This window comes from Xiphophorus hellerii, chromosome 6 (assembly GCF_003331165.1).
Source record: "Xiphophorus hellerii strain 12219 chromosome 6, Xiphophorus_hellerii-4.1, whole genome shotgun sequence".
NCBI lineage: Eukaryota > Metazoa > Chordata > Actinopteri > Cyprinodontiformes > Poeciliidae > Xiphophorus > Xiphophorus hellerii.
Genome location: NC_045677.1, coordinates 3,621,933 through 3,647,985, shown reverse-complemented (window position 1 = coordinate 3,647,985; position 26,053 = coordinate 3,621,933). Strand labels below are relative to the sequence as shown.

At 39.7% G+C, this 26,053-nt stretch overlaps 1 protein-coding gene across 5 annotated transcripts in view; it reads right to left on the bottom strand.

Moving 5' to 3' along the window:
- The window catches only part of LOC116721570 (probable cation-transporting ATPase 13A3), a 29,249-nt gene extending 5,846 nt beyond the window's left edge, over window positions 1-23,403 (bottom strand). The window contains exons 1-29 of one of the 5 annotated variants that reach the window (XM_032565406.1): window positions 23,087-23,403; window positions 20,355-20,424; window positions 19,805-19,978; window positions 18,713-18,883; window positions 18,537-18,607; window positions 16,514-16,597; window positions 16,317-16,386; window positions 16,079-16,213; window positions 15,836-15,908; window positions 15,631-15,762; window positions 14,543-14,710; window positions 14,297-14,454; window positions 12,781-12,969; window positions 12,351-12,412; window positions 12,122-12,272; window positions 11,907-12,029; window positions 10,219-10,369; window positions 9,946-10,066; window positions 8,602-8,726; window positions 8,347-8,510; window positions 6,159-6,257; window positions 5,985-6,064; window positions 5,842-5,884; window positions 5,089-5,198; window positions 4,278-4,374; window positions 4,126-4,198; window positions 3,827-4,004; window positions 1,590-1,774; window positions 1,382-1,470 (exon numbers count right to left, since the gene is read on the bottom strand). In XM_032565406.1, the coding sequence (XP_032421297.1) occupies window positions 1,382-1,470; window positions 1,590-1,774; window positions 3,827-4,004; window positions 4,126-4,198; window positions 4,278-4,374; window positions 5,089-5,198; window positions 5,842-5,884; window positions 5,985-6,064; window positions 6,159-6,257; window positions 8,347-8,510; window positions 8,602-8,726; window positions 9,946-10,066; window positions 10,219-10,369; window positions 11,907-12,029; window positions 12,122-12,272; window positions 12,351-12,412; window positions 12,781-12,969; window positions 14,297-14,454; window positions 14,543-14,710; window positions 15,631-15,762; window positions 15,836-15,908; window positions 16,079-16,213; window positions 16,317-16,386; window positions 16,514-16,597; window positions 18,537-18,607; window positions 18,713-18,883; window positions 19,805-19,978; window positions 20,355-20,408 (3,330 nt within the window). In that variant the 5' untranslated portion in view covers window positions 20,409-20,424; window positions 23,087-23,403. Of the gene's footprint in view, window positions 1-1,381; window positions 1,471-1,589; window positions 1,775-3,826; window positions 4,005-4,125; window positions 4,199-4,277; window positions 4,375-5,088; window positions 5,199-5,841; window positions 5,885-5,984; window positions 6,065-6,158; window positions 6,258-8,346; window positions 8,511-8,601; window positions 8,727-9,945; window positions 10,067-10,218; window positions 10,370-11,906; window positions 12,030-12,121; window positions 12,273-12,350; window positions 12,413-12,780; window positions 12,970-14,296; window positions 14,455-14,542; window positions 14,711-15,630; window positions 15,763-15,835; window positions 15,909-16,078; window positions 16,214-16,316; window positions 16,387-16,513; window positions 16,598-18,536; window positions 18,608-18,712; window positions 18,884-19,804; window positions 19,979-20,354; window positions 20,425-23,086 lie in introns of those variants that run through there. The other 4 variants (XM_032565405.1, XM_032565408.1, XM_032565409.1 and 1 more) reach the window with 4 other exon arrangements.
- Window positions 23,404-26,053: the final 2,650 nt, after the last annotated feature.

Here is a 26,053-nt window from a genome sequence, read left to right as displayed (position 1 = left end):
ATGAGCAGTGCAAACAGCATCACACAAAATACTTTTTCTCACACAACCGGTCACTTTACTTTAAAGCTGCAGTATGTAACTTTTATAAAAATATATATATTTTTAATATTTTTGTTAAAACTGTCACTATGTGGTGACAGTTTGTTATTAGACAGATAATCTGTGAAAAGATCGATCTCCTCCACCTTCTCCCTGAGCAGCTATCACCGTCTGATGAAATGCACTAAAAACAACCAATCAGAGTCAGGAGGCGGGGCTTACAGCTGTCAATCATCCTCATGCATTCACAGCTAAACGTGCTAATGGTGGAGAAACAACTTACAGTTACAGGAAAATTGTTCATACACCTTCCACAGTGAGCATGCTAACTAGTGTAGCATTCACTACAGGCTTTGCTAGCTGTAGCATAGCAAGGAGCAAGAGGGATGAGCAGCGCCACACGGAGGATGACTGACAACGCTAAGACCTGTTTCCTTGCTTTGATTGATTGTTTTTTTGGGGGGGTTTATAAATTAGTGCACACAGAACAAACATTACAGATCAAAAGATTTGTGCAAAATAATTTTATAATCTTTAAATTTATTATTGTCTTACTCTCTAATATTCCTGAATTAACCTAGCGTCACAGGTATTTTGGGTAGAAGTGGAAAAGAGAGAGAAAAAAGAATAACAAAATAGATAATTAAATTAATAAAAGTATGCACCAAGACTAACGGGTTAAATAAATAAAGGATAACTAAAGAACACTTTCTGTTGTCAGGATCTGTGTTTTTCTGTGTTTATTTAGAGTTTTCTGTGTCCTTAGTCTCTTCGTTGTCCTGTCCTCCCCTTGATTGTTCCCAGGTGTGTCTCGTCTCTGTGATTACCCTCCCGTGTATTTAACTCCACCTGTGTTCCTTGTTCCTCGTCGGGTCCTCGTCAATGTCCAGTCTAGTCGTCGTCAATGTTAGCTTCTGTTTCGTCTGTGTTTCCTGGTGCCTGCTGCTCGTTGTTGGATTTATTTATAATTAAACTCATCATATTCATCATACCTGGGTCCGCTGCATCTGCCTCACCACCAACACCACCGCACTTCATGACATCTGTGGTCTTTTTGTTAGACTGTGGTTGTTTCTAGTTAACACTTGGAGAAGGTAGAGGAGCTCGGATCTTTTCACAAATTATCTTTCATAGCATACTCTCATGACATGGTGACAGTTTCAACAAATATGTAAAAAAATATATATATTTAATACTGCAGCTTTAATCATGCTGTAAAAAAAGAATGTTTGAATGAATGTATCGATGGCATTCTTTTATCGTCCATTAGCATGCAACTACCAACTAAGCAGTGCCTTGGATTTACACCCAGAATTAATGAAAAAGTAGTCAAAACGTTTACCTCTAGAAAGTTATCGATAGCAGAGATGGGGTACAGCATGATGAAGAGGAGAAAAGAGTAGAGACCGACACAGGACAGCATGAACGGCCCTTATGAAAGATTTAAAATAAAAAAAAGAGACGTTCAGATGGTGTTTTTATGTTTGCCTTGACTTCACATATCACAAAGGCAACACATCAATAAACGCGCGTCGCTGCAGCTGACTTACAGTTCTTGTAACTCGGCTGCCTGAAGGGCTTCCCCTTGGAGAAAACTATAGCCACGGCTAAATACTGGAAGGACGACACGTAGAAGAGGGACGTGTTCTCGTAATTGCGGATGTTTTTGTGGTCGTGAGAGGTCGTTCCGTTCCGGCGGTCGGAGAAGCTGCTGGGTCGGGAGACGTTACAGGCGCTGCAGGACAGAGGGAACGCAAGAAAATAAATAAACTGATTCCACAATAAAATAACTTCTGTAAATCAAAATGATTCATGCAGCGAATCGATGAAAAATTTTTATCAGCCTAATTGGAAGGTCACATTTTAATCAAAAATTATATATTGATAAAGTATAAAGTGCTATTATATAACTTCAGATTGCACCCTGATCATTCACAGAATTTCTTTGAAAAAGAATTCTTATTTTGAAATGTTTGTGCTGCTGCTAAATGTTTACCACTGAGATGCTATTTTAGACTAGAATATCTTAGCTCATAGGCTAACTCCTGGAAGGACGACATGTTCCCAACAACAAGGACTGTTGTTGTCCTTTTAGCACAACAGTCTTTTCCACTGTCCCATTAGATTGTTTCTTGTAGCTAAAATGTACCCCCAGTCGGGCCAAGGTGAGGAAGTCTTAAATGCCAAATTCCTTCAGATTTTGCAACCAAGTCCTTGTAACTGGTCATTTTAGACACGGCTCTGGATGATCGGGTGTTATTCGGAAAAGCATAGAATCTGTTGACAGGATTACGTTCAGTTGTGTAACTCCACAAATTTGCAACTTTTAGGCAAGACTGACGAATTGCTGGATGGAAAAAACTAGCAAAACAAAAATCATGCTTGGATTTTGCCGCAAGTGGTTTGGTAGACACAACAAACATGAGGAATCGGCTGTGTGTTTTTAAATGACACGTATAACGCTGTGGTAAAAAGCTAACACCAGAGACACACACTGCAAAATATGTACAGCTGTAACTTTACTGAACCAGAGGGTTGAATGCAAATGCAGGAAACCTACATTGAATTTTGTTGTTTGTTTTTTTTTTTGCAAAACATGAAAACCATGTATAGTTTAGTTGTCCTTCCACCTCACAAAAGTGTGTTTGTCTATCATGTAGAACAACATACAGCTCTGAGACAAATGAAGAGTCCACTGCACTGAACCTTGTTGAAAACCTTCTGGTTGTTCCACCAAATATTGATTTCTGAACTCTTCTTGAGTTAAAACATTAGTATTAACTCAGTTTCTAAACGAATATCAACTTGTTTATTTGCATTATTTGAGGTCTGACAGCAATGCATCTTTGTCGTTATTTTGACAATTTCTCATTTTCTGCAAATAAATGCAAAATGTTTGCTTGGAATTTCGGAGACATGTTGTCAGTAGTTCATAGAATAAAACATGTTCATTTTACCCAAATGTTGCACTCACGAAACAGACAGAAGTCCTTCTTCAGCTTCGGCAACTTTATTTGCACCAGGCTGTGGATTTTTTTTTTTTTATTTGGAATTGTTCTTCTCAGAAGCAGCAGACGCACAGAAACAAAACCGCTACAAAGTTTCTTGTTTAAGAGCTACAACCTTACAACTGACCAACTGACCAACTGACACACCCCCAGCTACGCAACAAAACGGTGACGTAGCGCACAGCTCAGATTCTGTAATGCTTCTGCGGCTGAACAAAAGCAACTGGGCAAATAAAATATGTTAAATAAATGAATAGAGTGTTTTATCCATAAATTAAAAAAAAATTGTCATTTAAATAAAATACTTCCAGGACGCAACACAAACATATGCCTATAAAAAGTCAAATCAGAGAAACGGATCATTTTAAGTGATCCAGAGCTGCATGTTATAATTTGTGGTTGTTAATGTAACAAAAAAATCCTTTCAACCAGTTTTGACACAATCGGATGGACTTCAATGTCCTACACTTTTTTACGCCACACATCTTGATCTTTCTTGCCATGGAACAGGCAAAAAATAAATAAATAAATATATATATACAGTATATATATATATACAGTATATATATATATATATATATTTTTTTTTTTTTTTACTTTAAAAAAGTTAGGACAAGTCTGATTCAGTAGAGGGAAAGATGAGAAAAAAAGGATGAACCAAGACTTTTGGACCTCAAACTTGAAGAAAAGCCAATGATCGAACACACTGATGCTGCTGCGGTAGGCCTGAGTGGCCTGACCGGGGAAGCCATCGGTGTCCCACAGTGACGGTGACTCACTCTGACTGAGGCGTCCATGTCTCGTACCAGCTCTGCTGCTGCACCAAGTAGAAAGCCAATACCTGGAAGGCCAGGCAGGTGAGGATCTGGGTCAGAACCGAGCAGAGCAGTGGGCCCGAAATAAGACTGGACGGAGGACGCTGCCTCACCAGATCCTTCCACGCTGGGTTCAGACTCACTGAAGACAGGCCAAACAAAAAAGAAAACACACATACACACGCACACACACCCACACACACACACACAGGCATCAGCAGAGTGACCTCCGGTGACTGACAACCCGTTCAGCTGGAGCTCACTTGTGAAGGCAATGATGAGAATGATGACGAGGTCAATGAAGAGAAACTGGAAGTCTCCCAAGTTGCTGAGGATCTGCGTTAACAAAAAGGTTAAAACTGCGCAAATAAAAAGGAGAAGACACAGAAAAAAAAGAGATCAGTGGAGTATTTACCCAGTAAAGCAAAATGACACTGATGTACTGGATGATGCTGTAGAGAGCCATGAACTTAAAGACGCAGAACGACGTGATGAGGGCGGCTCGTCCCTCCCTTTGGAAAACATAAATATTCAAGCTTTCACATTATCGACTACAATTATTTTATCATTATCACTAAATGAAGAATTTTAATCTCATGGAAAATGTGTAGTTTTCCATCAGACACTAACTAGGTTCTGAGGTTTTTGTGTCAGCCGATAAGATCTGATACAGAAAAATAGTGCTGAATTGACTTATTACAAATTAATTTGATAACTTTGCATCAGTACACTATAGGTAAATACACCAACAGCTTCATAAGCTTGGACAAACATGTAAAAAATTACTTTCATTTGTTCAGTCAGAGCAATTAGGAGGCTAACAGCCAATGGAAAATAAATGACAAAGAAACTGAAACGGATAAAAACAACAGGCTGACTACATTGGTCAAACATGTAAAAATAAACTGTAACAAACTTTCTTTCAAATGGTTTAGAAAGTGCAATTAGGAATTCTAAATATAATGTAAAATAGATAATAAAGCATGACGTCGTGGAGAGTATAAAAGCATAGAATTAGACTGAATAGATCTGCCCTTACGGATCAGGTACATTGTCATCAACACTTGAGCTAGAATTTTTTTTTTTCCAATATCAGGACCAATACAGAAATTAATATCAGATCGGTGCATCTCTATCAGACACCAGGAGAAAAGTGTGAAAAGTTGCTAACATATGTGTCACTTTGCTCATCGACGCTCCGGGTCAGGACCTGGTCTTCATCGTACCTGATGAGGTTGGGGACACAGGAGATGTTGGAGGTGGAGGAAGTGAAGGGAGAGGCGACCGACGCCTCCAGCTCAGACAGAGAAATCCCACTGTGTGCTCTCTTCAGGGCCTGAGAGGGAAACGCCTTCGGTTACTCTGAGACAGGCGACAGAGTATTCATTTTCTAAGTTAATTTCTTGTTCTAATTTACGAGAATAAAAACATAACATTATGAGAATAAAGTCATATGAAAATAAGGTCTAAATATTAAGAGAAAAAAAAGTCCTCGTAAGGTAACAATAAAATCATATTACCAGAATAAAGTGTTTATAATACGAGAATAAAGTATGCAGCAGACAAATAAAGTCGTCTGTTGCAGAGAAATACATACTTTTGCAAGAGGCTGAAAAAAACTGTAATCTAAACTCTAGTACTCAATATTTCCTAAAACTAAATTAATATGATTTTTAATGTTACATTTTACATTTCTTTGCTTTTCCTGTTTGTTTTTAATGTGCTGTGTATTTAAGTTTTCTCCTTTATGATTCTGTTTGATCTACCTAGTGTTCTGTTTGTAATTTTACTTGATTCCTGTAAAGTATCTTTGATTGTTTGGAAAAGTGCTATATATTTTAAATTAGATTATTATTATCAATCAGCTTGTGGAGCATATTACCATTACGTGTCTACCTGAGCTGTCTGAGCAACATCCCATCATATTTCACATGAACTGATTTGCCAATGCACCAGCAGTTTAGAGAACCCAAACTTACCCCACAGTCATTGGCGCCGTCGCCACACATTCCAACAATGTAGCTGGAAAGTAAACAGAGTGGATGAAGCTGCAGCAGTGAAAACAGACGGAAATGAGCCAAAGTGCAGCTGCAGCTGCAGCAGCAGAATCAGAGAGGCTCACTCAATGCCCTGCAGGACCTCCACCAGCTGGGTCTTCTGATCTGGCGCCATGCGTGCGAACACGGTGGCTCTTAGCGCGAGCTGCAGCGCCCCCATGTGGGAGGAAAAATGTCATTACAACTACAGAAGCGAGAAAAGCAAAACAACGTGTCAACGTGCAAAAACAAGAAAGTACCTTCTGTATTAGCTGAGGAAAGTGTTCTGTGATAACAGCAAAGGCTCTACCGTTCAGAGCGAAGTGATACATCTCCTCCTCCACGAGGATCTGTGCAGTCTGAGGGAGATAGTTCATGGTGTGGGCAAACTGATAATTTCATCTCAATTCATCTCAAGTTATTATACCAATGTACAACATAATTAAATCAGGAACAACACAAAGTCATTCAATACTGATTTAAGTATTTACATAAGAGATGAAAATGTACTGTTCTTTATTTTATGTTACATATTTATGTCAACCAGAAGAGAACAGCTGTTATCAAAGAATCTTGCTAAAGTTACTATTAGAGGTTTATGATCTATTTGTCTGTCTCCTGCATTCTTAAGATTTTCAATTTTTCAAAAAAAAAAAAAAAAAAGCACCAGAAGCAATAATAAAAGAATAAATACAACCAAAGTATGAAAAAACTAAAACTATTACAATAACTGATATAAACTAAAACTAAACAATATTTAACTAATAACTAGCAAACAGACTCTAAAAACAAATTAAATCTGAATGAATTAGTCAAACAAAAAGCCACAAGAAAATAAAACTAAACTATAATGAAAAGCCGAAACCCTTGACTGAACTGCCTTTGGACTTCTAGTCACTTCCTGGTTCAGACCACAGCTGAGCTGGAGAACCAGCCTCATTCCACAGGGACTCCAGGGTTGGTTGTAGTTTTAGTCGATGGGAACATTAACTCTGATCTCCAGCAGAAAATACTGAAGGAGAAAATTTAACCATCACTTTCTGATTCCGCAGCATTTAAATGATCCGAAGCACATCAGCAACTTCACCTCTAAATGTCTCACAAAAAGATCAAAATGAAAGTTTTCATCAAAGTCAAAGTGTGGACTGGAATCAGACTAAGATGCTGTGGAATGACTTTAAACAAGTCATTAATAATTGAAAAAAAACTCCACTTTGCCTGAATTAAAAACAACTTTATGTGAGTGGGCCAAAATTACTCTAGAGTGGGAGAAAACACTTACTGTCAATTTCCACAAGCATCTGATAGCTAAATTTCTAAACAAATGAAATAATCAACTGAAAACTGCTTATTGTACTAATAGGTTATCTTTGTCTAAAATTTGCTTGATGATCTAAAATATGACAGTGTGACAAGCAGAACCAATCTGTACTTGTTCACAGAGCCGTAGGTCTGAGAAGCTCGCTGTCACAGGATAACAACTATAGCAGCAGAAAGCTGTTAAAAACTGAGTCCCCGGTGGGTGGAGGGGTGTGTGGGTTGAGTGTTTGATGTGGGGAGACACCTGCACAAATACTATGACATCATTGACATCATGGAAGAGCGAAAAGCAGAAAGTCCTGCAGAGATCTGTGAGCTGGTAATGATGTAGAAATCTGAGGATTAACCTCATTTGGTTGCTCCTTACTTAATGTGTGTAAGGAGCAGTGTGTGTAACTTTTATCATTTTGATTGTTGAATTGTTTTTGCTCTTGAGGAAAAAAATGGAGTACATGTATTAGACAGTGAAAGTCTTTCAATCTCTTTCTGGAAACTTTTTTATGAAATAGTCAAAAGAAATATTTATAAACTTTGACAGGTTACTAGCAGTGATGGGAACACTTCAGCTAAACCGCTAAGTTTATATCCCTGCTCTTCATTTGGAAGCTGTTTAGTTCCATTTCGTCTCCTAACTTTCTCTGTCTTTTCTCCCCAAATAGCTTTATTCCAAACAAGAAACATGCAGGAACAATAAAACAGACGGCAGGGAATGAGAACAAGCTATAAACATAAATACAATGTCTAAGGGCATTATGGTAAATGAAATTACAATGTCAACTAATTTTGTGCTGAAGGATTGTAGTCTTTCAAGGGCAGATAAGATTTGAAATAAAGTTAGCGCCTTAGCATTAGCTTCTGAAAATATTGTTGGTGTAATGCCTTAGCGTTAGCGGAACTAATGTTTATTATTAGTACTTTAGGGTTTGGCAGCTAACCTTTTGGTTAGCGGTGCCCACCACTGGTTAACAGACAACAAAAAAATTAATATCAAGTTCCTGCCTTCTTTTGTTCTTTTTCTTTAAAACAGTAATCATTATTATTGAAAATAACGTGTTTTAAACGTTTCTTAATCATTACTTTTGCTTTTAACGACTTCAACCTAGCATTCCTCGAAACCTCCAGGCTCACCTGATCATCGCTGGCGGTCTGAGCGGGTTTGTCCACATAACGCCACGTGATGCAGGGGGGGAGTGAGTCTCTGGGGGGCGCAGCGTCAGCGACAATGACGTTCTCGTGTGGACGGACCATGCCGCAGTCTCGAGCCACAGAGACAGCTGTCAGCATGTTGTCCCCTGAAAGAGAAAAGCGGTCAGAAAGAGGGCGTCAGCGCGGACCGGCGTACGTTATCCCCGATGAGCGAACGTCTTCACGGAGCGGAGATACCTGTGACCATCAGAGTGCGGATGTTAGCCCTCCGGAGCTCAGTCAGAACGCCAGCCGTCTCCTGTTTGATTTTGTTCTGCATGACGATCAACCCGAGGAACTCCATGTTGGTCTCTATCAAATCTCTGAAAAAAAAACAAAAAAAAAACCAAACGCCTGTTTGACTGTAATATCAGAGTAAACAGAAACAATGAGTCGATGAAATCCAAATTCAAATGAAAAATACTTTATTTATACAAAAGGGAAATTAAATAAGGTGCTTAGAGAATGATAAATAAAATGTTTCTGCTTAGAGATCTATGATATAGCAGCGTCATTGGTATCGGCCGATATTAGTCATTTAGTAATATATCGGTATCGGTCGTATAAAATATTAACTACCGATATTAATTTCTATCTTGTTGCCATTTGTTTCTGGTTTTTGATCATGTGGTGCTTGTTTGGTCATGTGACAGTGAGAGTGGTTGATTTTTTTTTTTTAAGGTGCCAGAAGTGTTGTGAGATATATAAATTATACAATATCGGTAAATATCGGCAGTCGGCCATAACAACAATGCTTACAGGGATATTGAAATTGACCCAAATTTTCATATTAGTTCTTCTACTAGCTTAGGGTTGGGCATTTATTGTACCGTTTAAATTTCTTAGTCTGATATGATTTTTGATTTATTGCTGCCACGATAAATTCCAGCTAATTAAATAAAACCCCACAAAACTGTCAGGACTGTTATTTTTACGGTTTTCTCTATATTTGTTCAAGAAAAGTATCAATACATATGAATTAATTTAAAAATATGATACAAGCTTAGTGTATCATATTAGTGATACAAATTAGACTTCTTTCTGTGACTAGGGTCCTAAAAAAGCATGTTACAGATGGATTTTTCTTTTTCGAATCAGTATTTGTGTGGCTCTGATTGCTGTGTCATGTCGTCACAGCTACATGGTTACCTAAAATAAAAGTAATAATTAGTTCTTATCCTCACTTTTATTGTTATCACAATAACACCATAAAATATTGTGATAAAACTTTAAGTCCATATCGCCAAGCGTTGTAATGGCTGCCCGTCTTCTGAGGCATTTCTTTACTAGTGTTTCACAGCTGGAGGTTAAAGGTTTTGCTGAATGGAATAAAATCCCCAAATAACAAATTGAAGTTTGTGGTTGTGATGTAACATAAAGTTTACGCAGTGTGAAAGTCATATTTGCTTGTAGAAGAGACGGGAGAAGATCAGGGTCGGAGTTTAAACATTAACAGTGGAAATGCGGGCAGACAGATTCGGAATCCAGGTGGGAGCGAGCGCATGCAGTGCCAACGCTTTTTATCTGGGATTAGTGACGTACCTGCTGAGCGTCTGGACTTTGTGCCAGGACAGTTTGGACTCCAGCTGTCGGTGTGCCAGTGCAATCACCCTGAAGCCCTGCCTGGTGTAGCTCTCCAGAGTCTCAGTGAAACTCTGTGGGACTGAAAGGAAGGACAGGATGGGATCAGACCGGTCTGGACGCACTAGGCCCCTGGATGAGGGACCAAACCATTCTGCTGCCACTTTCTTGCTATTATTATAAAGAAGACAAAAAAGAAGAGGCTGTCTTCACCCCAAAAGAAGAAGGCCTGACCTGAGTGTGGTTTGCATAGGCCAGCCACGACCTCCGGTGCCCCCTTCAGGAAGGCTTCCATGTGTTTGTCCCCAAGCCTCCTGACCACCACGCTCATCCTCTGCAGCACCGAGGAGAAGGGGAACTGTCGCACTATGCCCAACTCACAGGACTGGGGAGACAACGTTAATAAAAACTTTAAAATTTTCATTTTCTCCATGCCCACAACGCCGTGTTAGGGCGACAGAAAAAGGAGAAAATTTCCACCAAAAATTCAGAAATTTTGAGATTAAGCTCCGAAATCTTCTAGAAAAAAATTCTGAGCACCAAAAGTAAAAAATTTGCTATAAATGAATCAATCACGTTTATTTGTATAGCACATTTCAGCAATAAGGCAGTTCCAAGAGCTTTACATTAAAGCACTTTTTAACCCTAATCCTAACCCTTTGCCCACAAACTGACTTTACAGTTCAGAATCGTTAGATTTAATGTTGAAAACATTAAATGTTGAAAACATGTTGAAAATATTAAATCTGGTTGGTTTTCTACGTTTTTTTTCAGCCTTTCTCCCTGGATCAACTCTGGCTACCTTCACCGGAATCGCTGGGAAAAAAAAGAAACCCTACATCGCGATGCAGTCACTTCCGTGTTTAACTGTGGTGATGATCAGTGTTTTGATCAGAGATCAGTTTTGATTTGATCAGTTTTTGTAACTCTCACACACAGCTATGAAAAGTATTCCCAAAAATGCTTATGGCAACATTTCAACTGGATTTCACTGCAAAAACATAAACTCTTCAGTAGTTTTTGGTCTAGTTTTTGAAAATATCTCAGGTCACTTGAAATAAGACAAATTTAAATTACAAGTAATTTTCCAACAAGATTATAGGAGCCTATTTTAAGTCAATAATTCTTGAATATTAATAAAAAGTTGTAGTTTCACCAGCATATTTTGTTCTCTTAACAACATATTTTTCCCATTTTATAACTGAAACAATCAACCAATGGAACTGTTACTATTTATCAATATTCAAGAATTATTGACTTGGGGTGCTGTGGTAGTGCAGGGGCAAAGCACGACCCCCATATTGAGGCCTTAGTCCTCATGCCGGTGGTCGCAGGTTCGACTCCCGGCCTGGCGACATTTGTCGCATCATCTTCCCCCCTCTCTCATTATCCTCTTTCCTGTCAAACTACTTTCAAATAAAGGCCACTAGAGCCAACAAAACCTTTAAAAAGATAATTGACTTAAAACAAGTTGGAAAGCTGCATGTAAGTTAGTTATGTCAGGTTTTAAATGAACCAAGATATTTGAAGTAGAAACCAGACAAAATATACTTGGTAATATTTTGCGTTTTTGCAGTGTTCTTCACAGAGCAGCTGGATTCAGACACTAATTAAATTACAAGCGGATATATTTACTGATTTCATGATTCTGAAGGAAACTGGTTCCGCTGGATTTTATTTAGAAGCATCACAGTAGAAGAGACCCGACTACAAATGTATGCCACACTTTTCAGACCTTTATTTATAAAGAAAAAAAAACAAAACATGAATCATTTTCCTTCTGCTTCACAATTACGCCCTACTTTGTGTTGGTCTGTTGAATAGAATCCTGATCAAATCTGCTGAAGCTTGTGGTTGTTATGTGACAGAACGTGAATGTCCTGTCTTGCACTAATGTAAAAGTGGACATGTTGGACATGTACCATGTTCTGGACTTGTGACTGGCTCTGACCGTCTCCAGTGATGGCTCGCTTTGGAGGTCGGACCACTGTTGGCATCAGCGGATTGTGAAGAGCAGTTTCTTCTTCTGTTGGCTCCTCTAAGACCTAAAGAGTGGGGGGAAAAAATCCATAAATATTTCTTTGGAGAAACAGAAACACATTCAAACCCTTTCTGTCTGAAAGAACGTTTTACTCACCCAGCCTGTGGAGGCAAACATCTTCAGATCTAAAGGGTCTCCGGAGAGCTCTCCCTCTATTTTGGTGAGAGAGTGACACGTTGCCATGCAGGCCACGAAGGCGCTCTTCACCAGGCGCTCCTCGGCTGGGCCCGGCTCCGGAGCTACAAAGCTGCAGTAGCAAGTCGCGGAGTTCTGCGTTTGTTTTTAGGGAGGAAATGAGGGAGAGAGAGAGAGACGTTTCCTCTACCTGCCATGTTCTGCTCTATGGATGCCCCACAGGTCCAATCCATCCTCAGTGAGGGTGCCAGTCTGCAGGATAAATACAAACATGCAGCTAAAGCACCAACCAGAGTATTTCAGTCAGGATCTTTGCTTCACTCTTAAACTGCTTCCTTTTCATGAGATCATTTTTAGAACTGCAAAAACACAAAATCTTTTCCAAGTATTTTTGATCTGGTTCATAGTGCAAATATCTTAGTGCACTTGAAATAAGACAAAACTAACTTACAAGTAACTTTTCAGCTTGTTTAAAGTCAATAATTCTTGAAAATTGATTTTTTTTTAAAAGTACCAGTTCTACTAGCAGACTGTTTCACTAACAACATGGGAAAATGTTTTGGTGCAACTGAAAAAAATCTGCTAATGAAATGTGAACTTGTCTTGTTGCGGTGGATTACCTTGTCAAAGCAGACCAGGTTAAGCTGGCCGCACATGTTGATCCTCTGAGGACTGATGCAAAAGATGCCGACGCGCTTCAGACGCCGCTGTGCGTACACTATGCCGGCTGTCATGGCCGCCGGTAAGGCCGGCGGAATGGTGATGGTGATGATGTCCAGAGACTCGATGATGATGGTTTTAGCTGGAACCTTCATGTTTTTCAGACACCGTCAATGAAAACTACAAATCCCACATTTAGAGGCATCCCTAGTAAAGACATGGGAAAAGCCTTAAAGGGGCATCATTATCTGCAGCTACGTAGTGCCATTTTATAGCAACGTCATGCTATAAAACACCTTCAGATGTCATATACTGTATATCAAATATGAAATTTGACTTTGTAAGTTAACTCCTTGAAATTGGGCCTCTGTCTCTTTAAAATCTCTGCTCTTTCTGAAACTCTGCCTTCAGGAAGTCATCACAACATGGCTCCTCTACTAACTCTTTAACAAGATTTTTACCAGCGTTGCACTGAGAAATAGCTCCTATAATGAGCTCATTAGGCACAAAGTTCCACCAGGTGTTTGCTAATTGCTGCAAATTAGGAAAGAAGGTATATGCTAGTCTGAAGGAGCCAAGGGGTGGCGTTGCGGTGGAAGGGCTGACACTCAGCTGGCACTAGGTTGCCTTCAACATCTGAATGGTTGCCACGGGAGATAAAATGATTTCTCAAACTTTTGCATGAAAGAATCAAAGCAACCCTCACAAGTATGTGTTTGATGAGGGAATAACATTATAACAAGAAGTAACGCTTAAAAAAGTCAATTTTACATCATACTGACCCTTTAACGGGGGGAATCCATTTTAAGAAATAATTGTTACCACAAAATTTCCACTGACCCAAATACACAAAATATAACAGAGGAAATCAATTTCCTTTAAACTTTCTAAAAGCTGATCAGGGTTTGTAGGAACTTTTAATAAGTAACCCATGGCCTCCTTTTTCCCAGGGGAATGCAGATTAAGTGGCACCTATATTTACGTTGATATCTCACATTGAGAACAAAGGAAGGGAGGCAAATCAACCTCTAAAACTTACTGATAGGACAGTTGCAGATAGGAGCGACATTGCTTAATAGTTATGCAAGAAAAAAGTCTATTCTGTCCTACTATCACAAAGATAAACATGCACTAAACTCAGCTGGGAGACTGGTGTTTGGGTGTATTGTCTTATATTACTTGGAAATGGACTCAAAACAACAACATTATCGTTTATGCCAAGAACCTCTGTCACAACTTATAACTTATCCTCCAGCAACATTTGTTATCACACGGCTTATATTGGTGAAAAACTATTTACTCACGTGGTATTCCCCCCCCGCCCTCCCAACTGTATAAATGTACAAATTAAAGGTTGGATTTTTCTACACTTTTTCATTTGAATTCATGCCACTGCAACATAATGCGTTTCCACATCTTTACGCTGAGAAACATGATAAGCCCCTGCAGACGTGTGTAGAACAGCAGAAGTGGGACCTTGTTCATGATGCTGAGGACGATGGTGTAGACGAAGCCGATGCCCGCCACGCCGACCAGACACAGCAGAAAGAGGTAGGCGTCCCGGTACAGCCTGAAGTCTGTGGGCTTAGGGTGGAGAATGCAGCGCACCAGCTGGCCCTTCTCTGTACTGAAGCCTGTGGGGGGGGTTAGGCGGAGGGAAGTCATAGAGATTGTTGTCATTTTTGCGTTTTGATGACGGACATTTTTAAGCTGGTGCCTCACCTGTTCGGATCACCACGGCCTTCACCAGCTCGCCAGCGTAGAATCGGGTCTGGATGACGTCGGTTCCACAGAACAGCGTGTGTCTCTTGTGTTCCTCCATGCTGTATCTCCTCGCCGCCTCGTCGCCTGAACTGGGCAGACTGGTTTTGGTCACTGGAACGCTTTCGCCTGCAGAAAGAAGGCATGTGGAGAGATATCCAGTGAACGCCAAGTTTGGATGGATTTTTTTCTTTTTAGCTCAAACTGTAGCACTTAGGATGCCATTAGTAGAAAATAATTCTCAGAATATTTCCACAGGTCAGGAACAAATGAAGATTTTAAAGGGGCAGAATTATGTAAAATTGACTTTTCGAGTCTTGCATTATGCTAGCTCAATCATATCTGTCTCATTTCCAGAGCTGGATAGAGTACCAAAAACTGTACTCAAGTAAGAGCAGCACTACTTCAACATGTTTTCACTCAAGTAAAAGTAAAAAGTAGCTGTCCAAGAAATTACTCAAGTTAGAGTAAAAAAGTATTTGGTAAAAAGGCGACTGAACTGATCAAAACATTAATCATTTAACAATTAAAAATGACGTCATCAGACGAACCAAAATATAAAGTTTTGTGGACATTTTGGTATGTTAAAGACCAGAATGAAAATAACTCATATAAATGGCGTAAATAGAAAATAAGATCATTCATAAGGAACATTTTTGCAAAATCTATTTATTTTCATATAAAACTTATGAAACTTTAACAAAAATCTGCAGGTGTGTGTCTGTGTCCGGTGAATTGTTTTGGTTAAAACATGTTTGTTTTTTCATTCAGAATCTGGAATTTTACTCAAGTAAGAGTAAAAATACTTCATGACAAAATTACTCAAGTAAAAGTAAAAAGTACTTCTTTTTAAGGAGGAAATGAGGAAATTGGGTATTACTAAAAATACCCCTAAAAGTACATTTATTTTATAAACCTACTTAAGTAAATGTAACTGAGTAAATGTAACTAGTTACTACCCAACTCTATAAAACATTTTTTTTTAAATAAAAGTTACATACTGCACCTTTAAAACTTAAAAGAACCTGAAGCCCAGCAAACATCCACACCTGTCAGCATGCTCTCGTTCACAACGCAGGTCCCTTGGAAAAGCACGGCGTCACACGGCATCACCATCCCATTGGCCGGGATGGCGATGACATCACCGGGCACGAGCTCCGTCGACATGGCCTGTTCTGTGTCTGAGACGGACACAACAGTGAGCGAGGAGAGCGGGCACTCCAGCAGCGACGTGCAGCAGAACGTCAAACATGCCTTTGTCTCCTCTGCAAACCGACACTCGCACCACGCTGTGAGACGCCACCATGTCGTGCAGCATCACGTATTGCTGCAGAACAGTCAGCAGGGAGATTTACTCAGAAATAATAATAATAATAATAAAAGAAACGGTCACATGACTACCAGAATTCCAGTGACAAACATTATGTGTAGAAATCTAGAAGAGAAACAAGTTGAACAGGGTCAGCTCCGGTCAGCTTTCGCTCGTCTATGCCTCACCTTCCTAATGGTGTACAGTGAGGTAGCTATGGATATGACCGACATGAAAACGATGGCTGTGGCGTAATAGTAGTAGTCTTCGGCGGTCCACAGAACAACACTGAAGAGCTGGAAGATGTAGAAAGGATTCAGCACCTGGTGGGAAATAAGAGAGAAACAAAAAACCATCTGGAACTGTTGGAAGCAGAGCTGATTAAAGCGGGAGTGTTAAAGGAAGAGGCGTGGGTTCAACGCTCACCTCCTTGGTGAGAAGCTTGAACAGAGAGGGGACTCTCACAGCGATCTCATTCTCCCCGAAAAACAACCTCCTGAAAGAATGTTTGAGATTTAATCCTTTTTTATTTTGTCACCAGTAAATTTGTGGGAATTGACTCTTTTTTTTTTATTCATCAAATAAATAAATAAATAAAATAAAACTCTAATGCAGAGAGATACCTGTAGTCCTGCAGTGCTTTGGTCAGCCCACGGCTGTGTTCGGCGTGGATGTGGGCACAGCTCACCTTCACATCCTCCAGGCCTCTAGGGAAGCACAGAGTCTTATCTTCTATTGCCGTGTGGACAGCTCTTCCACTCATAACAACGTCAGGGCCCTCATGCATAAACCATGCACAGATCCACATCAGCTACACACTAAAATACGCTGGCTGTTTTCTTCAAAAAAAAAACCTGGGTGTGTGCTGTCTGAACCAAACTTTGGATCAAAAATTGGGACCCAGTATGTTGGATTAAAGAAGAGACCAGAAAGAGCCTTATTGTTCTTCACAGAGTAACATTTGAGATGCTACATTTCACCAGACCTCTTCCACAGGATGAAAGAAGAAATGGTTAGATGGTAAATTGCCATTTTATAACAATATTAGTCTCAGTGGGTTGGATTAATGACTTCAGTTCAAGCTAGTGAGCCGGTCGATTCACTTGAAGGGGAACTATTGTTTTGAAATGTTTTTGTACTTTCACTTGGTTCTGTACCGCTTTTAGTAACAAAAAAGAAGAAAAAAAACATTCAATCATTTTCTGGCTAAAAGTTCATGTGTTTTTGTTGTGTGGAAAACGAGCCGTTTTAAAAACCTCTCGATTATGGCGTCACAATTGGCAGGCACTGATATATTTGTTACCTAGCAACCCAAACTAAGCTGGTCAGCTGGTTTTATCACTGTTTGCTCTGTACAGTGGCTACTGAAAAAGTCGAGTGTAAACAGTGAGTTGGGGGTCGTGGTCAGCAACAGCTCATTTGCATAAAAGTGATAGAGACCTAAAACGGTTCATTCTGAGATGAGTTCAAAATAAGCAGGATGAGGAGGTGAAATCTCATTTTATGAGAATGATACAAAAAATTTAATAATAATAAATTGTATAGCCCATAGACCAATCCTAACCCGTTTAAAATGAAGTATAATGTGTCCCCCTTAAAAGGGCTGTATTATGTAAAGTTGACTTTTTAGAGCTTTACATAATGTTATAAAGTTATTCCCTCATCAAATACATGCCTGGAGTGTCGCTTTCATTATTTCATGCATGTGTGAGAAATCCTTAAATCTCCCCTGGCAACTATTCAGGTTTGCAAAACGTTTGGTGAAACTGAGCGATGCCTTCGAGCTTCCGCCTCACAGGGCACCCCTCCTCCCCACGACTCCCCCACTCTGCTCCTTCAGACTAGCCAGAATCAATTAGCAAACACCAAGTGGAACTGGTCACCTCCTGAGCTCATTACATGAACTATTTCTCAGTCCAGCTCTTAACAGAGAAAGGTTCTTGTGATGACATTCTAAGAGCAGGAGCTTCTTAAAGAGACAGACGTCCAATTTCAAGGCCTTAAATTGCAAGGTCAAATTTCTTTTACGTCATGTTTGATATATATATGTAGCATTTTTATAACAACTGATGGAAACATAATTATTTAATTGAGTTATAAAATGGCACTATGTGCCTGGAAAACACATAATACCGCCCCTTTAGGGAAACATTGGGTTTCTACCTGCTACCAATTCCAAGCTAGAATAAAAACAAATACAGAAAAGATCGGACATCAACCTGCATCAACCTGCACTGAGTGGACAGTTTTCTGCCCACTGAGTGGACAGTTACCAGAAAACAATGGCAACAGTTTGGAATAGTCCAGCCAGAAATATGAAGCCGATAGAGAATCTGAACCAGAAACTAAAACGCTGCGAGACTGCAGAGATAACATCTGACCAAATCATCCTGATGGATGATTTATTGTCCATCAGCTTTATTGTCTGACTTTGTTTCCTTGAAACATGAAAATATTTAACTTTATTTCTCAGCACAATAATTAATATTACACAATTTCAGCAGAACTGTAATTGTGGGCTCAACTGTATGTAAGTTTGTCAGACAAGTTGTGCTATCACTTCATAAGTAGAGACTTAGTTCATTTTAGTGGTTTATTGTCTCAATATAAGGCAATATAGGTGAAATGGCTGTGGGAACCACTTACTGATAGAATGCAAAGTTCTGGATGGCATCATTCCAGTAGTATCTAAAGCTGTGGTGTGTGAAGTATTGTATCTAAGGGGGGAAAGGAGACTAAGACGATCAGAGGACAAATTCTTCGTCATTATGTTCCACAATAATATACTCCATATAAGTAAAACCACATGTAATATAACGTACCTGAACCTGCTGCTCCTGGGGAAGCTGTTCATCTTGAACAGAGCAGACCTGGTGACCGAAGTTTCCGTTTGCGAGCTGACTTCTGGGTTTTACATCCAAATCGTCAAAGGGCTTCCTGCCTGGAGCCAGCATTCTGTGGACTCTGACTCGAAACCACTGCCTGAACTCATCCTACAGAGTTCACCCAAAAAAGACATTCCTCAAAGCTTCAGTATGTTGTAACTTTTATTTTTAAAAAAAAGGTTTTTGACATATTTGATAAAACTGTCACCATGCTGTGACAGTTAGCTATGAGACAGATAATGTGAGAAGTTTGATCTCCTCCACCTCTATCCTGAATTATTATTGCCGTCTGAAGAAATGCGCCACTCCTGACCTAAACAACCAATCAGAGCCAGGAGGAGGGGCTTAACCCTGTCAATAATCCTCATGTATGCGTCACTAAATGTGCTAATGGCGGAGAAACAACAGGAAAACTGTTTATTCGCCTTCATCGGTGGCTATGCTAACTAGCCTTAGGAGTCATGATACGCTGTGTTCACTGTAAGGCAGCGGTGGGCAACTCCAGGCCTCGAGGACCGGTCTCCTGCAACGTTTAGATGTATCTCTACTTCAACACACCTAAGTCAAATAATAAGGTCATTAGCAGGACTCTGGAGAACTTGACTGCACTTAGGAGGTGATTCAGCTGTTGGATTCAAGTGTGTTGGAAAAGGGAGACTTCTAAGAGTTGCAGGACACCGGCCCTCGAGGACCAGGATTTCCCACCCCTGCTGTAGGGTGATAAAGAGGAGCAGAGGACTGACAATGCAGAGGAGCTCAATTTTTTCAGATTATCTGTCTCATATTGTCCTCTCTTGACATAGTGACAGTTTCAACAAGTATGTAAAAAAATATATTTTTATTAATAAAAGTTACATACTAGAGCTTTAACATTTGCTGTTCAAATTAATCAAGGAAATACAACATGCAGAATATACACAAATCAGGTGTTTTCTACTCTTCCCATGTTTTGCTCGTATGAAAACAAGTCCAAACAGGTTATGAATAAATTATCAAAGTTCGTTGCTTAATGTTGGTTTTGTTTTGCACCTTGGTTCTGAGCAGCAGGGTGTGTGCATCGCTCAGAGACGTGTGTGTGCAAGTCCCCTTGACGCCCCACTCAGGCAGCCAGTAGAGCAGCAGGAGGAGGAGACCCCCAGAGCAAACTGCACCCACCCCAACCAGGACCAGCTTCCACAGACAGGGGCGGTAGCCGCTGACTTCCTGGACACACACACACACACGCACACACACACACCCACCCACGCACAACCGTTTCTGCTGAAACGCTTCACAGTCAAATGCATCGCCGTGTTTTAAAGGAAGTGTTACGTGAACAACCAAAAAATATCAAGTTTGCTGTGATATTTTTTTATGTACTAGTGAATAACACAATGGCAGGTATTGTAATACCTGCCATTGTGTTTTAGATCAGTTAGGATTACCAACATTATTTCTATTTGCTAAACTTAAAAATAATGTAAGAACAATTGAGTTTACATGTATTTGGAGCCAAATATATCGTCACAATTTCTAATTTTAGTATAACGCGGGAATATTGTCTGAACAATAAGTAATGAAACAAAACAGTTGTATTTACCATCTCACCGTCCAGACCCTGGTTGATTATTTTTACATCTTCTCTTGTCTTCATTTTGTCAACCTAACATCTGCAAAGGAAATATAAATACGTGAGGACAAATCAATTTTATTCCTTACAGAGACAAAACTTTAACTCTCTATAATTATCATTATCATTAAAACATAATCTCTTACCAAGAGCATAAAATAGATTACATTTAATTCAATTCAGTTTATTTGTGTAGAGCAATTCACAACATAATTATAAATAATTAGAAATTCTATTCAATCATACAGACTGATTCAAAGTCATTTACATACACTTCAAAGTGATTCTAGTTATTAAAATATGCAGTGAAGTTCAATTTATATTTTGTCAAATACCAACTCGTGTCTTTGGGTTTGCAGCAATAGCTTACAATGAGCATGCATGTGGCGACAGCAGAAAGGAAAACTCCCCTTTAACACAAAGAAGCCTCCTAATACTATTTAACCCTTTATTTACTAAATTGAAAATCTCCACCTGGATATTTTTGCTTATTTTACGCAGTTTTTTAAATGTCCTGCGAGTACATATATTAGCCCATTTATCCATAACAACTAGAACTTTCAATATCTAGCAAGTTATTTTCGCAATTTACCATCTATTAAAAAAGCGTCCCAAGATTAATTTCACTCCCTGCTACGGTGGGAGTGAAATTACCGTAATAACCTGATATTGGCTGGAAAGGGCAACGCTTCCCCGTTCAGAAACCGTTGGAATTTTTCAGACAGCGCAGTGCGACGGAATCACGGTACTACAAATTTGGCTGGATCGTCACCACTACGTTTAGGACTTAAATGGTAAATAACTTTAGCAACAAAACTTGAATAAAGATGATGTCAGGCATTTAACTGTGAGTCGTTGGAAGACATAAACAGAAGGAAGGGAAGCAAAAAAAATCACTACCAGAACAAGAACCGTGTGGCCAAACGGTTCCTGTTCTGTTGAAAAACCTGTAACTTTACATTATCTGGATCTCCATGCCGACAATCTCTACTTAAACTTTTATTGACACTGTTGTGCAATTTCTCATGTGCAATGTGACTGCCGTGGTGTTAACCAGCGATCCAGTGGAATATAGGCTGTAATACATCTGAACCTGGGCACCATGTACACATGTTCACACTCTGGAACAGCTTTACCGACAATAACGTCTGATCCTCAGGCAGCCCGGCTCTTTGAAGCACACAGAAGAATTACCCTGTTCAGATTCTTCTCAGCTCCCTGCAGAGTGTTAACGCCTCACGTGAAACTATTCACATTTTGTCACTTCATAACCACAAACCCATTGTACTTCAATCAGGTTGTATGTGGCTGCTGATCTTCAGCATTTTTCACTAATAAAAAGCTATAAAGTGTTTTTTGTATGCACCTCAAAAACCACAAAATCTTACCAGGTATTTTTTGTCCAGTTTCTTGCGCAAATGTCTTAGTAACACTTGAAATAAAACAAAACTTACTTCCAAGTGAGAAAGAGACAGGAGCTTGTTTTGAGTCAATAATTCCTTAATGATGATACAAAGTACTAGCTCTCCTGGCAGATTATTTCACTTAAAGTTGCAGTATGTAAATTTGATTAAAAAAAAAAAGAAAAAAGAAAAAGTTTTTTACATATTAGATAAAACTCTCACCATGTCGTGACAATATAAGGCAAGGCAACTTTATTTATATAGCCCCTTCCAGTCAGAGACAATTCAAAGTGCTTGTACAAAAAAGTTAAAAACAACAGACAACAAGAAAGAAAAAGAAAATCAAACAGACTAAAAATCTAATCTGTTTGATGTTTTTACAGTATAAGACAGTTAATATATGAAAAGATCGATCTCCTTCACCTCCTCCCTGAGCTGCTACTGTTTTTCTGAAGAAATGCACCACTTCTGGTCAAAAACAAAGAACCAGAGCCAGGAGGAGGGGCTTAGCGCTGTCAATCATACTCATGTATTCATATGGAGAAACAACTCACTGGTACAGGAAAACCTTTCATCGGTGGTCATGCTAACTAGCCTGAGGATTCACAGCAGACTGGGAAAAAAAGGTGGGTGGGGGCATATTGATAATGATATTATCAATATTTTTGGATTGATCCGCCCACCTCTACTTTGCAGATAAGGTAGAAGATAAAAGCTACACATAACTCTTTCTTTACTAAGAGTAATATTAAGCTACACTCTACACACCCAACACCACGGCACCTTGCTGGGGGGAAGAGGCACCCAAGCACTGGGGAAGGGAGTGCATGGTGTGCTGACAAAAAATCACTACTGCGTCGCTGTCACAAACTAAACACTTCAGCTCAGAGGAAAGAATGCAAGAATGCTGAGCTGACATAAAGCCATTCACACAGAACCAAGAGTTCAGCTGCGATAGGAACTCAGATTAGAGGATTACTGCAAATATCAGGAGTTTTCAGCTCATAAATCAGCCTGAAGAGCCAAGGAAGTGGACTCCAACGCAGAACGCAGACAATGCAGAAATAAAAAAAAAAGTTAATCATAGCGGAATATTTTGTTTATTTCCAGTCAGGTTGTCGATGCCATAAGAAAAGCTCTTGCACAATCAAAACAAGCACATTGCATAGATTTTGTACCATGGATTACACAAAATCATTCAAGTTTCAAGTTGCAGATAAAGTTAGAATGTGATCTTTTTAAAACACCTTAAATCCCAGAATTTAACTGAGGACGTTTCCACTCGCAGTGGAGACTTACCGACGCCTCCTTTCTTCTGTGTCAACAAATCAGCCGCTGCATGCTTGTGAGTCCGGATCGTCGCTTTGGAAAAACTCCACGGTCCCCCCAGATCTGACAGCGTGCGATCGCGGCACACGGTGCGTGGAGACAGGACGGTCCCAGTCCACGCCGATCATTCAGAAGGAAGTGGGGAAAACAGGATGTGAAGTCATCACGGGGGACACAGTGTGTGTGTTTGTTTGTTTTTTGTTTGTTTGTTTTTGTTTGTTTGGGGGGGGTTAAAGTTGAGTTTCTGGAAGTTTAAACAAATCGTTGCACGGCAGCGGCATGTCCACGTGTCCACGCAGCAGGTATTCAGAGGACACGTTCAAGACTCGGGGAAACTACGGCAAACCGAGTGGACATTTAGTCCAACAACCTCTCCATTATGTGACTGCTTCTTAACCCAATGCAGAATAATACTGGTATTTTGCAAGTACTACCAATACGTAAGAAATTAATAATGCTTAAAAGTGCAATATGTCTTGCACTTTCAGAAAATGAAGTGACATATTCCAATTTTGAAGATTATCGTGCACAAATAATGAAAACCCAAAATTTAGGGTCTCAAAAAATTTGAAAAATGTCAAAAAAGTTGTTAATGGAAACTCCTCCTGTCACATCCCAAACAGCTTCAAGTGAAAACACCGAAGCCAGAGGTTTCCCAAGCCTTTGAACGCCTCTTTCACTCTGGGTTGGTCAGTAAGACACAATCATAGAGAAGACTGCTGACTTGACTGATGTCCAGAAGACAGTCATTGACACCCTTCACAAGAAGGGTAAGCCACAATAGGCCATTGCTGAAGGAGGGGGTTGCTCATAAAGTTCTGTGTGCAACCATTTTAACAGAAAACGGGGTGGAAGTTAAGAAGTGGGAAAAGGTGCACCAAAAACAGGGAGCACCGCAGCTTGGAACAGACTGTCAAGCAAAATCCATTCCATAGGAGCCACCAGCAAGACATCTGAGTACTAGACACAAAAGTTCCTTTCCCACGTAAAGCCACTCCGGAACCAGAGACGATGTCTTACCTCGGCTAAGGAGAAAAGGTCCAGAGTCCTATATGAAAGTAAATTCTGCATTTCATTTAGAAATCGACATCCCACAGTGTGGAGGAAGAGTGGAGAGACACAGAAAGTCCAGTGTGAAGTTTCTATAGTCAGTGACGGTTTGGGGTGCCATGTCATTGCTGATGTTGGTCCTCTGGGTTTTCTGAAGTCTACTGTCAACACAGACATCTATCAAACTGCCAAAAATGCCAAAAGCTGCTTCAGTGACCATCATGTACCTGTTCTTGATTGACCAGAAAACTCTTCTTACCTCAACCCCCGAGAAAATCTACGGGCTGTTGTGGAGAGGAAGACGAGAGAAGCCAGACCCAACAAAGCAGATGACCAGAAGCAATCTGGGCTGATCGCCTATGCCATGGTGCGTCAATGCAGGAATTCATGCAACAGGAGGTCCAACCAAGCATTGATATTTTGTCTCATGGTTCAGAGTTTGCACCTTGTTTCTACAAGTGTCCTCCACTAAATCCAGCAGGTGGACATATGAAAAAGTTGTTGTAAATGAAGTATTTGGAAAGAGGAAAGTAACCAAGACCTCCAACTAGGTCAGAGTGTCCCAGTTAAAGTTCTTATGGTCTGCATCAAGGCGTATCTTGAATTTTCTGAAAGCTGTTCAGTAGGTGAAGCTTTGCCTCATTTTGAAAGAATTCAGCAATAGAATGTTAAGAAAGGAATTTACAAGAATGTCATGACAGCAGTATTTCCTGTTGGCCTCAATAAGATACTTAAAAAAATTAATAAATGAAATGAATTTTCAGTCGAGCAAAGTCTTTTAAGGCGTCTCAAATGAACCTTGTGCTCTTGCTCAAGCTCAGAGGTGAAGTTGGCACCAGCTGTATGGGAAAGTTCGCAGGGATCTCCCGAAAGGCCCTGGCAACTGGGTCTTCCACAGCAGATGAAACAAATCTCCTTCTGTCGCTTAAAAAAAAAGATGCAGCGTCTGCCAGCTGGTTGAGCAAACTAGCAGGATAATGGCAGAAAACTACTTTATATGAATATTAGAGGTAATAAAGGCAAAGTTAAATTGATTGTTCTTCTTCTGAACTATGGATTTCACCTAGCACTGTTTCGTATCAATTTAAGCAAAAAAAAAGATGGAATGGTCCAATTGGGATATATCTAAATATGAGTGTCAAATATTTGATTTATATTTAGGTTGTTTACATAGAATGGCAACAGAAGGCAATATGTCGCCATTTTATGTACCAGATAACACCTAGTGTTATTTGGTACTAACCACAACAAATCTGAGTTTAGCACCTGAATTTCTCCATTGTTGGACAGTGAAAGAATTTCTATTCTGCTCTATTTTGTTTAACAGGGTCGGTGCTGGACTCGCTCTCAGAAGAGGATCTGATTAAGACATACTTTCATGACGGCTACAGTCACGCAGAAGTTTTGGATTTCTTGCCAGCAGTTCACAATGTTCAAATGAGCCTTCGCAAAGAGCAAATTTAAGAAATTATCAATTTTTTGGAAACCAATGTCATTCTAGACTGTTTGTGTCTTCTCCTCTGAAATTTTCCTTAATTTGTTATACTTTTGGTTTGTTGTTAGTTCCAGTTCTGGATGATCTGATGAGTGATCTGAAGGAGATACACGTCTTTAGTGGCAGTCATGTACAGACATGTCTAGTGCGGTTTGTGTTCACGGGTATGTTGCAATGTGACATTGATGAAAGCAAGGAAAGATGGAATACAAATACCATCAGACCTGCTAAACAGTCTCACGGTGCATCTGGTAATCCGGATGTAATGTACCACGTACCTAACAAGGGTTTTTTGGTTATTTTTTCTCATTTATTTAATTAACATATGGTTAATTTGTTGCCTGTTTGGCAGCTTTCAAAAATAATTTAACAAAAAAAAAAATCTGCCATGT